The sequence below is a fragment of the Centropristis striata genome, chromosome 5 (assembly GCF_030273125.1).
Source record: "Centropristis striata isolate RG_2023a ecotype Rhode Island chromosome 5, C.striata_1.0, whole genome shotgun sequence".
Classification (NCBI taxonomy): Eukaryota; Metazoa; Chordata; class Actinopteri; order Perciformes; family Serranidae; genus Centropristis; species Centropristis striata.
Window position 1 is genome coordinate 37,524,529 of NC_081521.1, and position 18,158 is coordinate 37,542,686.

General features: G+C 40.2%; 2 protein-coding genes across 3 annotated transcripts in view; both read left to right on the forward strand.

The window, feature by feature from the left end:
* The first annotated feature begins 520 nt into the window (after positions 1–520).
* On the forward strand, positions 521–2,918 carry oard1 (O-acyl-ADP-ribose deacylase 1). Its single transcript, XM_059333259.1, has 5 exons — positions 521–817; positions 973–1,141; positions 2,291–2,349; positions 2,438–2,550; positions 2,673–2,918. Exons 1-5 carry the CDS (start codon positions 563–565, stop codon positions 2,818–2,820), a joined length of 744 nt encoding a protein of 247 aa, XP_059189242.1. The 5' UTR covers positions 521–562; the 3' UTR covers positions 2,821–2,918.
* Positions 2,919–4,334: 1,416 nt separating this feature from the next.
* LOC131971303 (synaptotagmin-2-like) overlaps positions 4,335–18,158 on the forward strand; it is a 73,353-nt gene continuing 59,529 nt past the window's right edge. Inside the window, exons 1-2 of one of the 2 annotated variants that reach the window (XM_059332676.1) lie at positions 4,335–4,461; positions 4,556–4,619. The gene's annotated coding sequence lies outside the window, so the exon portion shown is untranslated. The remainder of the gene's footprint in view (positions 4,462–4,555; positions 4,620–18,158) is intronic. The other variant, XM_059332678.1, reaches the window with a different exon arrangement.

Here is an 18,158-nt window from a genome sequence, read left to right on the forward strand (position 1 = left end):
ACTGTATTATAATGTAATTATAGCAAAGGCATGTGGCTTCGAAAGTTTAACGTTTTTCGTTGCGTAATTATTACAACTGTGGCCAAAAGAAGTGTATAGTTTGTAGTGAAATCAGACATGGCAACTACGTGATAGACACGTCTATTTCAGTTTTCACCTCGCAAAAACTGATTGAAGGCATAGTATAGTTACTGAGAGGTTATTTCTGCCTAAATATGACTTGATCTCATTCATGAGCTTCATAATGTAAACACTAGAGCTCACAGGACAGCTTGGAATCCCTTTAAAGGACCATTACAACACAAAATAGGCATTTTCACCTGCCAAAAATTGATTGAAGGCCAGATACAGTTACTCAAAGGTTATTTCTGCCTAAATATGACTTGATCTCATTCATGAACTTCATAATGTAAAGATCTGACCGCTCAACGGGCTGCCGTGCGCGCTCCCGCGGCCAGAAATCAGATTCTGGCAGGCAATCACTTTTTGGCACGACACCGGTATTTGTCTTTGTAGTTTCTCGCGAGAAGACAGACCGAGACTTGGCTGCTTCCTGTCCTGCATGAAAGCTGAGCAACACACCAGCATCCTGAAACTATATTTATTTAGCATTAAAACGGCCTCCTACAGTCAACTGTTTGTAAGCTGCGCGCGACGCACTTTATTGTCGCGTTATAAGAGAGCTAACAAGTGTTCTCGCAGTTGTTTTATTCTGTGTTCAAAACAGAACAAGCAGAGCAAACTCACGGCACAGGCGCTCCAGTCACGGCTGTCAATGTCGTCGAAACTCGAGAAACCAGTCACTAGGAAAATTAAGGTAAAGCTTAAAAAAATTCTGTCTTGGTTTAACGTGAGGTAAAAAACATTTTTTTTGTCTTGGTTCAACGTGAGATAAAAATGTTTCCGTTTCTCTTGTTTATTTCTTGTTCTGTCACTTCTTTACACGGTGCACTGCTGCCCCCTCCTGGCCAGCCTGTAGAAGACAGCTACTGGAGACTGAATTATGTCACTGGGAGCCTGTTCTCCTGCCCTAAGGACGACGCTTTGGCTCACTGCATCAGTGAGGACTGCCGCATGGGGGCAGGAATAGCAGTGATGTTCAAGAAGGAGTTCAAAGGGGTAGAGGAGTTAAAGGAACAGAGTGAGTCAGCCCTTTTATTAAAAATTCATCAGGAGTGAACATGTCTTATTTTAGGGGGGGTATTGATTCCCAGGCAATCATTTTGTTCAGCACAGAGACACCTGTTTTTATATTTAGCAGAAGTCCAATAAAAATCAAAGTTATACTTACTTTAGCAGACAATAGCAGGTGTACATTTTCCATATCAGTTGACACAGAATTTGGAGGCTTTTATGTATTCAACCTCCCATCACATGAAAATATTATTTTATGCATCGTCTTGGACACATTTAATCAATATGCATCCTTGTATCCATCCCATGTAGTCTCTGTGGAAACTTAAAGGGATAGTTCAGCTTTATTGAATTTAAGTATTATGTGAAGTAAGTTTTGTACGAGGTACGTATTGATCGTCGGTGTCACCTACAGTAGTTGAAGTTGAAAAAAAATTAAAAAACTATATGTGTGTGTGTGTATATATATATATATATATATATATATATCAGTCTAAGTATACACTGTATTGAAAATATTTTCACTGCTTTACCTGGCCGTCAGACAGCCCTTTTTTGTTCTGCCAGGCAAAATTGAAGACAATTTGACAAAAACAATAATTTTACCTGGCAGAACATGGGAGTTTCTGATTTACCACTGCCTCGATTGGTTTGTCAGTCACACAAAAATATGTATATTATCTGACGAGAGCATAGAAGTTCTTAAAACATAAACATAATCATGAGTGTCTGGCGGCAAAGTAAAGCTGTAAAAATATTCTAAATCTAGCATAAACTTTTTTTATTTTATGCTTTTTTAAAATTTGTATTAAAATACGTCATGCTGCTGTCGCCGTCCACAGGTTTCCATTTCAGTACTCTTGCATGCTTCTCAAACTGGGCTGGGGTCGTGCCAAAGGTCATGTTGTAGGAAATAAACGTTAATTAAGCACCTCATACAATGCCACTTCAAAACATCTAAATTATCCCTAACCCTAACCCTAACCACTATACATCTTTGGGTTGGATTTTTCTATTTCTTTTTGCAGCACAGCATGAATTTGTAATGACTTGTTCACCAGCACTTAGCAGTTTATGGGGGTTTTAAAAACAGTGTGCTTGGAGTTTGCATTGTGTCTTATTCTGATGTGGCTATCTGCTTTTTATCTCCAAACAGAAAAACTGACAGGAGAGTGTGCTGTACTAAAAAGAGACAGACGTTATGTCTACTATCTGGTAAATTAGAATTATTTTGTATGCAAAATTAGCATTTTAACATCAATATTATAGGTAATATTGTGTATTTTCTGTTATTATATTGCAGATCACAAAGAAAAAAGCCACCCAAAAACCAACCTATGACACCCTGACAAGAAGCCTGGAGGACATGAGGACACACTGTGTAGAGCACAGAGTAACAAGAGTGTCAATGCCTCGGTTTGTATTTCCAGTAATTTAGTGATACTTAATCAAGCCAGGTTCAAGAGAGAACTAATCATTTGCTCGTTCAATGCATTTTAAATGTGACTAAATTAGCGTTTGCCATCTCTTCCTCACAGTATTGGTTGCGGCCTGGATAAACTGCAGTGGAACAGAGTGGCAGAGATACTGGAACAGGTCTTCCAACACACAAACATCTCCATCACAGTCTACAGCCTCCCTGAGAAAGCAGAGACCACAGTGATGAAGGAAAACATGCGCAGATGATTGATAAAAGTTTGTTTATTGTGATTATAAGTTTATGCACTTTTCTGTATTGATCCCATATGCATTTCTTGAAAATAAATTTTGTTTTTTGCACATCATTATCATCCAAACTCTCATACATTTCTACTTATCATCTATTATATTTATCAATAGTCACTTTGAATAGTTTGCAGCTTTTTGGCAGGATAAGGCTACTTTCCAAACACACTAAATCAAGATGAAACTGGGATTTGTCCACCTGTTTTTAATGGTCATGTGGTATTTTACACCAGGACATTTGAGCCTAAAATATCCGGCATCTCTTTATTTGCACATCCATCCACCAGGCAATTACATTGTTAACTGAGCAAACAGTGCATTTGCATTTGTTTGTGGGCATCATATAACTTTTAGAGTGCCCATTGTAGTCTCTGCAGATGGTTGAAGTATTGTGTGATCCATTATTGATCTGGCTGGGTATTGTTCTTCAATGCAGCTGGGACACATCGGAGATACCAGATGTGAGTGAAAGAGAAGGTGACAGGGAACCTGACACCACAAAGTCAATCCCACACATCCATTTTCCAGGGTTGAAAAGCCTTTTTAACACAAACTGAAGTAGGAAGCAATCTCCGTTCAAAGCAGTCTATTACATTAGTTGGATTAAATAATCTAAGTGAAGGGGGCTCCATTTAATAATTTGATGACATGTACTTCAGGTGTGAGTAATTATCATAAACCTTAGTAGCAGTGAGACTGCCTGAACATGCTCAGTAGTTTGCCGTCTGTGACCCTCCCTCTCCTTTGGGGCACTTTCAATAATTCATGAGGAAAAGGCATTACTCGCCGTACACTGCGGCTGCCTGCCCATTTCCCCATATATCTATGGTTGGCTGGAAGACTGTACTTCGGCATCACTGCAACCAACCCCCTCTCCTCCACCTCCTCCTCCCTCCTCCCTTCCCATCCCCCTTCTTGCCTGGCAATTAGACTCCACACTGCAGCAGAGCCACCTAGCCACGCTGCAGTGAGTGCAGGGAAATCTCCCTTCATCTGACCTGCTGTCTCACCTCGACATGCTGCGGCTGGTGGACTGTGCATCCAAATCTAACAGCCCCTCTCCTCTTTGTTCCTGTGCAGCTTCTTCTTCTTGTCCCACTGCGGTCCACTGATTCCCCGCCGATGCTCTCCCCCATTCCCACTCTCACTCCTTTTCTCTCCCACATACTCCCCCCACCCCCTCCCCTCACTGTCCTCCATTCCTTTTTTTCTTTGCTCGATGCGTATGAAATTGCAGAGCTCAGCATTCTTCACCACAGGCACTTAGGAGGGGGAAAAAAGGAAAAAAAAAGAGAGATGAGCTGGGCGGGAGGGTTTCTGGTGCACCACACAACTGGCCAACTTCCAATTAAAGAAGAGAGCTTATGTTATTGAAGAGCAGCTTAGCCAATCAGGAGGCAGTGCAGGCAAAGACAGCAGGAAAAAAGCAGCAGAGCGAGTGGGCAAGAGAAAGAAAAAAAACCTGCAGTGTGTGAGTGTATGTAGTTTTTATCCCTCCCCTGAGCAGATCTTTATCAATTTGTGTACTCCAGTCTTGGGGTGCATTTGAATGGGTGTCTGTGTGTGTATATGTGGCAGAGTTTACAGGAGGACAGAGTAAAGGTGTGTCTAGAGGGCTGTGTTAGACTTGTTCATTCTGAAACTGGAAATAAGAGAAAGTAAGAGAAGATTGATTATTTCTCTCTCTATCTCAAAGTGTCTCGGTGCCTGTGGAGAAGGGGAAGAGCTTGGTGTCCAGAGGAGAGCAACCTGCACAAAAGGTAAGCAGCTACATTCTCCTCCTACCACAGGCATGCTGGGGGTTTTTTGGGGTTGTTTTTTTTACACTTCTGAAGTTGTTTTTGTGCTCTTTGTCAGTGTATGATCCGGCTTATCTGCCCTCTTTCAGCCTTTCATATGTAATTTGAATACATACATAATACTTAATTTTTAAAAAACATTTTAAAGACTTGAGAGAAAAGCAGAGGGGGAGGCAGAGGAAGAGAGAGGGAGGGAGGGGGAAGGTTAGTGCGGGACTCCCTGATGCTTCTAGGCAAGTTTCTGTGCACACGGTTCTCTAGTGCTGCAGTATCCCATTACATCCCTGAGCGGAGCTGCCTCAGCATCCAGCCAGTGTAAGGCAGAATGATCCAAACCAGCTACAATATTTCTAAAAATGAGTGTTTTTATGTATTTGCTATCCCTGGATGGGATAAGAGTAAAGTTGTGTGCCTTATACTATAAATTCAGTCCATTGATAAGCTCAGAGTGCCACAGAGGCTGCTGCAGCACATTTTAGTTTTGTCGTGCTTGCTCTCGTTGTGTATGCCGGGTATCATTGAGGTTGTTTAGATAACAGATTGAATTGGCTCTCATAGCGGTTGAGCCTGGTGATGAGTTTTTGTTTTGTTTATCCGGTGTTCTGGGACTTCCTTTAGTCTGAGCCTGCAGCAAAAGTAGGCTCTCTGATTGGGTGAACAAGGCTTACTGACTACAGTGTGACAAAGAAGTGGAAGAAATAGTGCATCCGTGTACCTTTGCTGAAGTATTTCTACACTGAAGATGTCATTTTTGTAATATAAGCTCAAGTAAATGAAAGTAAAGTTTGTTTCCAGCAAAATGTGTAATTCATACTAACACATGTTTTTTTTATCTTCTCAGTAATGATTAATTATCAGCTTTTGTTAAGAACAGTCAGTTTATTTTTTGCATCCCACCGTCTTTTTTTTGGAAGTCTGACCTTCATTTGTGAATGAAGATACGATACTGTCCAGCAGTGGGCAGTGTGTGTTTTCTCTGTAGAAAATGTCTGTGAGCACTGGCCTGCTGCAGCATGGGAGGAAATAATGGACGGACTTAGTGTATTTTGTGTGGGCATGCTGGAAGCGTCATTAGACAGGATGAAGAGTACAGTATGTACTGCTTTTCTCATATTACTTAGGCTAATACCCTTCACCCTCAGATAGTTGATATAAGCGCATAATGAACTGGACCAGGCTCACTGATCCTTGTTTCTGGTTAAATGATGTTTAAATTATTCAGCACCGATGTGTTATATGCAGGGATAAGGACAGGGCTGGAAAGGAAATGTAAGTCATTTCAGCACCATGGACAGAGCTCAGAGCCAAGACCTTTATAAGTGCTTCCCTCAATTTGTTTAAAGCATACCAGTGTATTGTACAGCAGATTCACTGACACTGTAAGGCAAAGCAAAGTCTTCTAATTCTACCTGTTAAGATCAGCGCATAAATTGTCTGGCTATCAACATTTCTAACATTTCCGTATTTGAGAAAGCAGTTGGCTGTGCACATCTGTTCTTTCAGTTTCAGTTGAAAACACTTTTCATTATTCATGCACCTCTTCTTTTCTAGAGCAAGGTCTGTCTTAAAGAGAAATATGTTTTTGAGGTGATGAAAACTCAAATCCAAGCAGTATTCTTCTTAGAAACCCTTGTCCTTCCTGTCCTTGTGTTAACACTATATGGTCCAGGTGGGAGTGTCAAGGCTGTGATTTTGTTGATTTGATTTTTACTGCAAAGCTCAGAGTGATACATCCAACTGTGGTATGAAATTGAATGCAGCAGCAAAATAATTCCGGTTTGACACATGTATGCTCATTACAAAGATCTATGGTGATAACACAAAATCAAGAAAAGATATTATACATTTTGCCTGCTGATAGTGGCCAGTAAGTCAGTACGTGTCCCAGCAATCTATCAAAAAGAACCAAAGAGGTAAAAGATATTGTTGTTATGTTAAGTCATTGGAAAGAAATGTGAAACATGTAATGTCTGCAGCCCATATAGCTTGGATACCTGCTGTCACAGGAGATTTGTTTCATGGTTGAGAGCGGAAAGGAAAGTGTCTCTGCTGGATGCAGCCAGCACACTGAGAAACTCATTCAGATAGCAATGATTATAAACCTACGCTCTTTAATGACAAACGGAAATGAGACCCCCTACTGTTCCCAAGAATTTGCCAGTAACCCTCTTTAAGTTAGACGTGAGTGTCAGAGATGGAGGAGATTTAACCACTTCGGATTAAATAGAAAGGATAGTTTAAGCACACTGACGTGTATCCTGTCATTTACCCGAACTTATGTCTAAGTCATTGTTTTAGCAGCTACTTCAATTTGACTTTTCAGCATTACAACATAAATATTTCTGACCATGGGCAAGATTTTATTTCAGTAAATGCTGGGTAATGATTGCTCAAGTTGCCTTTCAATGTTTATCGTTTGACTATTCTTATGAATGTATAGAAATGATGCTCTGTAACTCTTTCTAGGATTTGTGGAGGTTTTTGGAGGAAATGAGCAGCTGTTGGGCTCGTCATTGCTCATCCTGCGTGTATGACACCCTCTGTCCCAGGCTGTGGGTTATGGGCGTTTAGTGTGACCATGTAAATGATGGTGTAGCCAACATAGCGAAGCAACCACGGCTGTTACTGTGACATACTACAGTTAGCAACAATCCCCAAACTCTGTGTATCAGGAAGAGAATAGGTACTATGAAAACTCACCAAACAAGCAGAAATAGTGTTAAAATGGTGCTGTTTTGGTTGACTGGGTAAAAGGTTGCAGATATTTAAGGTGAGCTGACCCTCTTGGCGATACGACAATGACACTGTGATAAATAAAGTGAATTGTTGGAAGGTGTGTATGTACAGTGTGTATGTGTGCCTTCTCCATAACCAGAGAAAGGGCATTTTATCATAATCTCCAGAGAAAGGTTGCAGGGTGTTTTTTCCTGAATGTATTTGTTTAAATGTGTCTCTAAGTGTGCATGTCAATGTGCATGTGAGTGACAAAGTGCAGGGTAGTTTAAATAAGGAATATAAGAGATGTGTTTGACACACAGAGAAAATGGGCTTAAAAAGGGACAAAAGCAACGGGGGAAAAAAAGTGAAGAGGGGAATGGAAGACAAATGATACAAGTATGGACGAGAGAGGGCGAGAGATGGAGCGGGAGATGTTGTCAGAGGCAGAGCAAGAATGGAAGAGAGTGGGTGTGCATAGCAGAGCTACGAGCACTGCAGTACATTGCAGTGCCCAGCCCCCGCTGTGTTCTCTGCTCACCATCCGGTTCCATGCACTGAAAAGACCCCTGCAGCAGCAGAGCTGCACGGCGCAGAAGGCTGCCTGCTGATGAACAGCAACCTCACAAAGAGCTTTTTGACCCACCGATGTGCATTCTGGACATGTGAAAATGCACAGATTAGCAGTGATGCAAACACGGTATTCATGACAGCCGACCTGCCAGAGCATTGTCATGTAGAGAGAGGGAGTAGTCGATTCACGATCCCCCTGGATTATGTAAGCGTATAACACATTCACTTCACCCGATACCAGCTGAATGATCCCGCCTTCCCTGACCATGTTTTCCTCATTAGGAACATCTGCCTCCCTGTTTGCTTTTGTTCCAGAGGTAGCGTCTTTGCAAACACAGACAGTCACTTTATTGAGCTTATTGAAATGGCAACAATAGGGAGACAAACAGCATGTACCCTTAAATAGCTGGCGTTTATATGCCTGTGGTTTGACATTTTGTTGATGATGCCTTGTGTTTCAAATAACAAATAATGATCCCATGAATAACTGCTAAGACTGACGTGGCTTCTCACCTTAAAGAAAAACACTATTAATTCACATAAAAGTCAGGCAGTGCACAGTACTATGCATGAATGACTCACACACACTGGGTCGCCTCACACTCAAGTTGGATTAATTATACAGCTTTTGGTCGAGCCAAGCTATATTCTCACACAAACACATACACGCGAGCACACAAGCATGCAGATGTGAAATGAATCTTAATCATGTGAAAGCTCTAGGAAACGAAGGAGAAGCTTGTTTCTGCTTCCATAAACAGTTGCTACGTTTCCGTCCCACTGCCTGCCTGGGGGGTGGACGGCTAAAGCGTGAGAGCTTCCCCCTTTCTATGTCCTCCCTCTGCTTTGCTGATGTGGCTGATTCACATTGCGTAGCGTGGACTCTCTCCCTGCTTCCTGTGACAAGGTCTGATTGTGTCTCTCGCCGTGTTCGGGAGTAGTTGAGTCAATTACACCTTGCCAGGCAGGTGTTTGAGCTGTTAAGTGTGTTTGCCTCGGCACATCAGACTGTGTTTGCCTCTGATTTGCACAGAAATCAGCACCAGGCTTTGAAAATGATAAGGCAGAAATATGTGCTGGTAGTGAGTCACGCTGCAACCAAAGATAGTAATCAGACTTGTAATTATTGTAAATGTGTTCATTCACATCTTATGTATCAGATGTTTTGACTTTTTGTGTTTATAGCATTGCTGGAAGACATATGTAACATATTTTGCATAGGACATTTGGTGCATCTGATTTAAAGCAGTAGGTTTAGAAATGCATTTCTACCTATGTTCCACATGTGTCATTTTTGTGTGTGAGAACATGCAAACTTGCTAAATCTATTGAAAGAAGAAATACATAATTATTACAGCTTTGTCTTTAGTCCTTGCAACAGCACTCCATTCACAAGGTGATACATGGAGGAAAATGCTGTCTTTTACTATGGATACTTGAAAATGTAGTCCTAAAAGGAAAAGAGAGAAACACTCAGTGGTTTGTGTATGTGTATGTGTGTGACAGAGACAGAGAGAGTGGGAGAAAGCAGCAGAGTATTGTAGTGTGGGTGAGCTGCAGCGGGGATTCGGAGTGCTGCATTGAGCTGCATAATTAATGTTCAGGGGGTGGAGCTAAAGGCGGAGACAACTTGCCATGAAGAACAAGCCGCTGCAATACTGCCATAAACAGAACTCCCTCTGTTTAGTGTGTGTGCGCTGAAGCATTCTTAAGCACAGATGAGTATAGAAGTGATATTTTGATAGAAAACCAAGGGAGGCACACTCTGTCTCTAGGTCCAGCTCTGTGTCCCCGTCCCATCTGCTCCCTCGGCCCTCAAAGCCAATCACTCTCCACTGAGCTGCGTACCACAGCCAAATGTCTCGATGCTGGCTGCACGGCTCTGTTAATCATCCAATTTGTAGCAAAACAGCTTCCTATATGACACATCTGGTGTAACTCTCATCTGGTCTGTCTGAATTGGACCATGAGGGAGGAGGAGGCTTTATTCTGCAGGATGGTGTTATATTTAGTCATCTTTACAGATTCTAGGTTGTTGTTCAGTGTTGTCTACATGGTGAGTTGTGCTCACTACTTATAAGGACACACATTCTTACTGGAGACTTGCTGTTTTTAGGCTCTTTGTGTTCTGAGACAATATCCATTATACTCTCCTCAGTTTTATTTTTAAACACAGTAGAGCCAGACCGAAAAATCAGTTGGCAGATATTATCAGCCGATATTAGACTATACTGGGGATAAATAGGTGATGTTTTGATAATGGCGTGATGTTCCCAATATGCACTGACATTGAAACTTTTTTTTTTTTTCATAAATTAATGCAGGGAAAAAGATACTTTGGTAATTTACATCAGCTCCCAACAATGTCAACCCTATAGTGTCATTCAGCAGAGGGGGCAAGAATTTACAATCACTGTGTTAAAAAACAGCTGGTGACAGTGTAACAGTCACCCTATTAATATGTAAAACTATAAACCAGCAGACAAATAAAAATAACCAACATAATAGACATATTACACTAAACAAGTATATTAGTTGAATTTTGAAACATGAATCTGCAAACTTTGCACAGCAAGCAAAGACCGTCTCTTGAAATTTTTACCACATTCGGCCTTCAGAAATGTGGACTTGAGTCACTGTGAGTTCGACTTGATTTGCTTCACATCACTGTTTTTTTTTTTATTATAACATCATGTTATGTGTCTCCAAACGATGGAAATGTTGATACCCAATCTTTAAGTTAAGTTTTAATGTTTTTCGTACATTAATATATTGGTACGTTATTTAATGTTGCATTAAATGGCCATTATCAATTAAATAATTACTTTTTATGTTATGCTGACTTGTGACTTGACCTGCCATAGCCCTTCAATCATTGACTTGCTTGGAAATTCCATCCCAACCAAGTGTTATTGGAGGATGTTACAAGACTTTTATTTTTGTGACTTTTTTCAAAATGTTCCATTTTTTTTGTAGAAGCAAATTAAGGTATATTGAGTTATTATTATTATTATTATTATTATTATTATTATTATTATTATTATTATTACTATTATCATTATTATTGTTATAATGATTGGTCAGATTACCCGGGAGAGATCCATGTAGTTCTATGACCTCACGGCAAGGCATGGAGCCTATTTGGAAGCTCTGAAGTTACCAAATATGGGGTTGACCAAAGACTCAACTTGGCTTACAATTAGCAGTTATGTCACACTCGATGCCATGTGGCCCATTTTTTTCAAGAATTTGAAAATGTGAATGACAGTTGTCAGGGCATAAAACCAATAATCTGTTGATCTTTATAAATTAAAAGTCTGAAAATGACATAGCCATCAGTGCTCAAAAGTAAAATGTTTAAATAAAAACAATGAATTGAATGGTGACCTTAAAATCGGAAGTGTAATCGATTTGTGGATTTGGAGATTTGTGAAACCCCTTACATGAATATTGACTAATATATCGATGTCTGGTAATACTGGTGTCAACACTGTTCAGAAAGTCCAGTATCCCTGCATTAGAAACATCTTATTCAGCTCACACATTAAAGCTTTGTGTCTAAATTTCTAAATATGCACATGCATGCGCATGTGTTTGACAAAAACGCAGCCAGGGTCTGCAGGGATCACTCCCGCATGTGAATAAATGTTTATTGAGGCATGTATAAAATTCATCCAGGCTTCAGTATGTATGAGTGTGCTGATCTTTGGTGCTGTCAAAGCTCAGGAACCTGTTTGGCTCCTCTGTCTCCAGGGCGATATTGCCTGGCCGGTGATCACATCTATATCACGCTGCAGTGCCTGCACCCCTGCCACCCCTGTCACGTAACCTCATCATCACTGTAGCTGCTCAGAGTTCTTGACATCTATTCTGCAGCAACATGCCCGGCCTTCATGTCCTTGCTGCTTTACAGTAAAGCTTTTACATGCTTGTGACACAAAGTGTTTTCACTCTTATCCATATGATGTGTTGAATGTGTTTTATTTCCTTTATATTCCTAACTCAAAGCAGCACCCCTTTTTGTTCAGAAGTGTCTGCCAAAACCTACTGTGGGGATCCAGCCTTGTCAAAAGGGCTGAGGGATTGCACAGAGGCATTTGAAATGCACCCTGTGTCGGCTCCAAGCTTCTCTATACCCAGAGAAGAAGCTGGTAATGACGGCAGTTTCATTCCAGTCCCCCAACAGCCACAAAATCACACTTAAATTACATCCTAGCCATTATCAGGTGCAAGTAGTTGCTGACACAATTGAACCTTGAAGATAGAAGCCCCAGAACGGTGCAAGGTGGATCCTGTGGCTGTAATATCAAGCTTGTTTAGGAGCAGTGATATAATCTGTCTAAATAATGACGGTGGACTTTATGATAGCCTGCTAACAGAGACACACCTTCAGGGTCTCACTGTGTTTAAAATGTAGTTCAAGGGTCTTGTTTGTATTTTCCTCTCTATTTTTCTTCTTCCGAGTCTATCCCAAAAGGCATCTGGCAGCAGAATCTGAATTCTTTTTTTCTGCTTAGAGAAAAAACACAGAGCCTCATTAAATATATTTTTTTCTGTCCCCTGAAATCTTAGAGATGAGGAGACATTTTCTGTTCTCTTTTTCTCTCTCCAGTCCCACGGGGTTTTGCAGTGGGAGAGCTGAGTTGCCATTTCTTAGCGTTGCCAAGTGAGAAACTGCCCATCTGACATTCAGAACCGCTTGGAGCGGTGCAAACATCAACAGAAACCTTAAAAAAATATTTTTTTCCACTTTAAAATAAACTCAGGCTTTGAAATGGTTCTGAGTGTGTGTCACACTGTGAAATATCTTGAAATTAGTCTAAAGTGGAGGCTGCAGTTGAAAGACATTTTTATAATTTTTGCTTGCAACCTGCAAGCTTCTGTGATCTGTGTCTTTTTTGTTTATTTTATAAATCAGAGGTATACAATGATTTATGTTTTTCATTAGAGAAACACTGTGCGATATAAGCCAGTGAGGGAATATAGGGGGAGGGAAAGAGAGGAGGAAGGAGAATACTTCAGCTGTGTGAGTAGGTGCTCAGCATGAAGGCTGCTTCTTTTCTCTTTGAATTTTTTGAGGCCAGTGTGCAGGCGAAGGACACAGCATACAGAATGAAAAAATCCCTGCAAGTTCTAACAGCAGTGTTACCTGTGGTAGGAATGAGAGATAACACAGAATAAAAGAATCAAAGTGAAAGGGAAAAAAACATGCTTTACTCATGAAGTGATGAATTATGTTGTGCTGGCAGGCATGAATACATTTAAATATGCTTTTAACATGTGGTATAGCATGCTTCAGTGTTTAAGAGAGAAGAGAAGATGACTTTATTAATCCCACAATGGGGAAATTCAACCTCTGCATTTAACCCATCCTTTTTTTGAACACACCATGCAAAGAGCAGTGGGCAGCACATTACTGCGCCTGGGGAGCTGTGCAGGGGGGTTAGGTGCCTTGCTCAAGGGCACTTCAGCCCTAGACCTGTCAGTACCAGGAACTAGCGATTCTCCAGTTACAAGACCGATTCCTAACCTCTAGGCCATGGACTGCCTAGAGGTTAGGATGCATCATCTCTGTGTTACAAATGGATCTTGTTATCAATAGTTCTCTCTGATTACTGAATAGAAAAACAGAGACTGGTCTCAACAATATAAGGCGTTTGTACGGGCAGCAAAATACGACTCATATTTACGTTTTTAACTTTCCTCCGCCGCCATCATGCTGATGTAGTACTAGTGATTGACAGCGTGTTTAAATGGCAGATCTCACACTTGGGGCAGGAGGATGGGGCGAACAAACGGAGGACTTTCACCAAGGAGAACGGGGTTTGGGTCACACATGAAAAGTAAAATCAAAGTAAATGACTCTTTAGAAAACTTTCGTTTTTTAAACGTAACTTCCGTTTTTCACGTAACTTCCGTGGCTCACGTCACCATTGTAATTACTTCACTTTCAGCATTTACATACATTTATTTACTTTTTTAAACTGTCTTTTTATAACCTCTTACCATGAGGTTTTTGCCCTAAACCTAGGTCAGTGGTTTTGTAGCCTTTTTTTTAACAACTGCAAACCGTACGTGTATGTATAATGACATTTGTGCTAGTTTTAGGACGCTCCGCTGTACCGTGAGCCGCGAAACGCTGATATGTCGTTTTAGTTCGAGATTGTTGGAAAAACACTGACTCGGTGCTAACAAATCATGTCAAAGGTTTGACCCCCATTGTGTTACCACAGTTTTTCCCAACTTCAATGAACTACTCAAGTTGCCTGAGTGGCAGGTCACTTATGGTGCTTTGTAAAGCTGAAGGTGCTCCACTGAGTGTTTATTCCTCCTCTTCACTCTTTCTCTACTCAGGTCATTGTGCTGCTGCCATGCCCAGAATAAAAGATTTCATTTGTATTCAGCCAACCTGTTTTGAGTCACTGCAACAACACTCAACACTGAGAAGAAGTGTCAGTAACGGAAAAAGAAACAAATGTCGACTAATCTAACGTTTCTTGCATTTTGTCTAAATGTTTTTGATTTTTTTTTGTTTCTTTTGTGTTTTGTGTTCTTTTGGATGAATCTTGCAGATTCGATCTCTCCCAAGGGGTTATTGACTTGACAGCAAATTGGTTGGTGTCTCCAAGAGAATGATGGAGGGTTGCAGAATCTATTTCCTCCCATGATAGGGGTGGTAATAGTTGGGACTAGCAAGAAGGACACGGCATTCATTGTACTACATTGATCAGAATAATGGCTCCCATCCTTTTGTCCAGCCCACTCTCAGCATTGTTATCTGGAGAGCTGTTCGTAAATACATTTTTTGCAATCTTCATTCTCATCTGGATAGTTTTACTGAATCATTACACAAACTCTCATGATACAGAGATCCACAGTGTCTTCTGGTTAAATAAAAACCCTTTTTTGAATTGCAGCATGGCTGTGTTAATCGCCAAGAGCTTGCATGAGTGGCTGTATAATATCTGACAGCTCAGGAGGAGAGAAAGGTAAACGAAAGGGAAAGGGAGCATCAAGATGTCGCCGTAGTGATCTCTGTGTGCTCTTTGCTGGAGGGAACTACGCACTAATTTGAGACATTGGTGAATCACGGCTGTTTCGGATGCAGTTTTTTCCCTCCATGTTGTTTTAGTAAGTCAATATGTTGCTTCTTTGCTGATTTAGGCTTCCCTGACATGATTAATGCAATTTGCACGCAACACACAGCCTCTGTGTCACTCAAGAATCATTTGTCCATCTTCATCTCGTAAAGGCCAAACCAGCGTTCACCCTTAATGGCTGCTGTCACTTTCTCCAAGATTTTTCTTCCCTTTTCTTGTTCATGGCCTTAGATTCTCTTTCTGTATCGTCCAGGTATAAGCAGTGGTTTATGGACTAAAACACTTCAGCCAACAGTCTAAATGCAACCCTGTCTGCTAAAATTTACATTTCCATACAACATACCTGCACACTCAATTATGTTATCGGAGAAAATGTATTTTCACCCGGATTACAGGCACAGTTGACAATCATGTAGCTAACGCTGTGATTTTAAACAAAATTACACTTTAAACCATAGACTGTATATAAATAATGGACGTAGTCACCGTGACGTCACCCATTGGTTTGTGGACTGCCCGTTGGAAGCCTCGAGTTCAGCGTTACACTCGTCGCCATCTTGCGTCGCCATCTTGTTTCCAATACGCGAAGCAGACCATATTTGGACTGTGGAGGAATGAGAGGGATCTGACGACACTGACTACAGCCTCTCTACACCTCAGCCTGACTGAGAGAAGCCGCTGCTAATTCATGTTAGCATTAATTGGAGCATTAACTGGGATGTTAGTTTTGGCTAGCAAAAAAACAAAAACAAAATGTATCTTTCTTACCTCAGAAAACTGAGCAGCGACTCCTTGGAGTGTCTGTTAGTCCAACCAAACACTGAACAAGACATTTAATGAACAAAACGTTCAAATAAACTGTCAATGTAATGTAATGTAATTAAGTGAAAATACAGTGAAAGGGTCAAAGTTATGAGACCAAATCGGTAAATGTCTTCTTTTCTATTTATATAACGTTATATATAACTTTATTGACACGTTGCCGTGGGTACGCATTGCTCTGCTTCTCTCCTGATGATGGCTCGCCTTGTTAGTGACCTGTCAATCAAAGCTAGCCACGCCCCTAATCATACAATTCTTTATCTTCTTTCTTCTAAATGGGTCCATTATTAGAACTCATCTTGAAGATGATTTTTACTAGCGATTGAGACCATAATGTTGTCCTGAAAAAAAATTCTGAGGTAATAAATCAAGTGAGAAGTTTTTCAAATTTTGCACTTAAATGAATGGGCAGATTTTTTTTGCAGCCAAACTTAGCACCCCCTACTGGAATTTTCGGTAGAATGCAGCTAGAATGCAAGGCACTTCCTGGTTTGCCTCCATGCTCAGACATGGAGATTGCCGCCTGCTTTAAACATGCAGATGGTTGCATATTGGTTAGGTTGAGGCAGCAAAACCACTTTTTTATGTTTAACAAAAGTTTGGGTTTAAATTTAAAAAATAAAAGTTATGTATCTTGGTTAGGTTTAGTAAAGTAATGACTTGAGTCCTGCGTTTGACCGACCCATCTATCCACCCCAACCTCCTCCATGCACTGACATCTGCAGGGTTTGATGAGAAATATTTTCTGTAATAAGTAAAGAAAATATGTTACTCTCAAAAGGTAATACACATTGCAGTTCAGTTGTATTGATCTTTAGAAGACCAGGCTGGAACATGGGGCTATTCATGAGAAGAGAACCAGCACTTCTTGAATAAATATACTTATTCTAAACAACAAACCATTGTCAGTCCCCAAAAAAAAGTTTGATCCTATTTTAGGTGTATCCAATCACATTTTCTGTCTCACCTGATCTCTTTTTGGAAACAGAAACTGAGCAAACGTGCAATTTAGAAATTACTTACGACATCATTGCCCTCACCAGATAATTGAAATCCAGCAAAGTAAATTACATTAATCTATAACACCAATTCTACATAATGATTCCTAAGGTGTGCTGCTTTGAGTCATCTTGAAACCCAGAGAGAAAATCCTCTGTAGTGTTTAGCCTTCATCCTCCCAGCTGTTACCTGCAGACCCCAGAGGTGTACTTTTTCATCATATCTCAAAAGTGCTTTATTCTATCACTCAAATTTTTCACAACTTTATCAATCAATTTATTCCTAATTACATCATATGATTGTTTCAAAATTTCTGTTTTAATTTGTGCTTTAACCTCCTGAGACCCAAGCTTTAGTTTGGTAAGTATTGTTAGTTTCTCCTAAATATTTAGGATTAGTAGGACATGATAAGTAAAAAAACTAAGCATTATTAAAAACAAAGTATAATTTAAAAACTAAGCTTTATTTCACTGTAGAACACAATTAATTCACCAGTGTGTAAATCTGTTTATTTCCATACGTTTACATCCTCTCTTTGAAAGAACGAGAGCAAAATCTATTCGTTGTCAAATGAATACTTCCTGATTAGCAGTCGTAGCTTGTTGCTATTGCTAAAAATAGTCAAATTTGTACAGAATCTCAAACTACAAACATTATTAAGCACAAATAAACACGTTTTAACCATAAAATCGGATCAGGTTTTGTACCTGGTCCACTTTTTTCTGGGGATAAGCTGTTAATTGACTTTACCAAGATGCTGCCATCTGATTTTTACACTCCTTGATGTATTTTCTAGAGTGTGTACTGCTGAGGACAACATGTCATAGTTAAGCAGAATGAAGTATAAAGGTCCAGCAAACCTAAAATGTAATGTCCACATATGAGGACGCAGGTTCTCAGGAGGTTAAATATCAATCTATAGGGGTCAAACATTTTTTTCTGTCGATGCAATTTTAAAAGATTCAACAGAATAGATGGACTAAATGTTTGCGATCAGTTCAAATTTAAAATGTCACACACTATCAGGGGGGTGGGGTGCTCTGTCCATCATATTAAAAGGAGACTGACACGGATCCTCAGATACAAATTCCCTCATGTGTTCTGTCTATTTTAATTTTACACAATATGCAAATAAACTGTAGCATCCTAAAATAACAACATCTTTTTCCCCCTCAGATGACATTAATTAGATAACGTGGAATTCATTTTTTTTTTGAGAAGAAACATTTTGCAAGGATTTTTGTTTCTTAATTCTGTCTCAATTCCTTGTTTGTTAAACATGTTGTATAGG

Excerpts from the sequence above, each read along its gene's own strand:
- oard1 (XM_059333259.1), top strand. The coding sequence starts at position 563 with ATGAAAGCTGAGCAACACACCAGCATCCTGAAACTATATTTATTTAGC. Across the intron at positions 818-972 it reads CAGTCACTAGGAAAATTAAG|CCTGTAGAAGACAGCTACTG; the intron begins GTAAAGCTTAAA and ends CCTCCTGGCCAG. Across the intron at positions 2,350-2,437 it reads GACGTTATGTCTACTATCTG|ATCACAAAGAAAAAAGCCAC; the intron begins GTAAATTAGAAT and ends ATTATATTGCAG.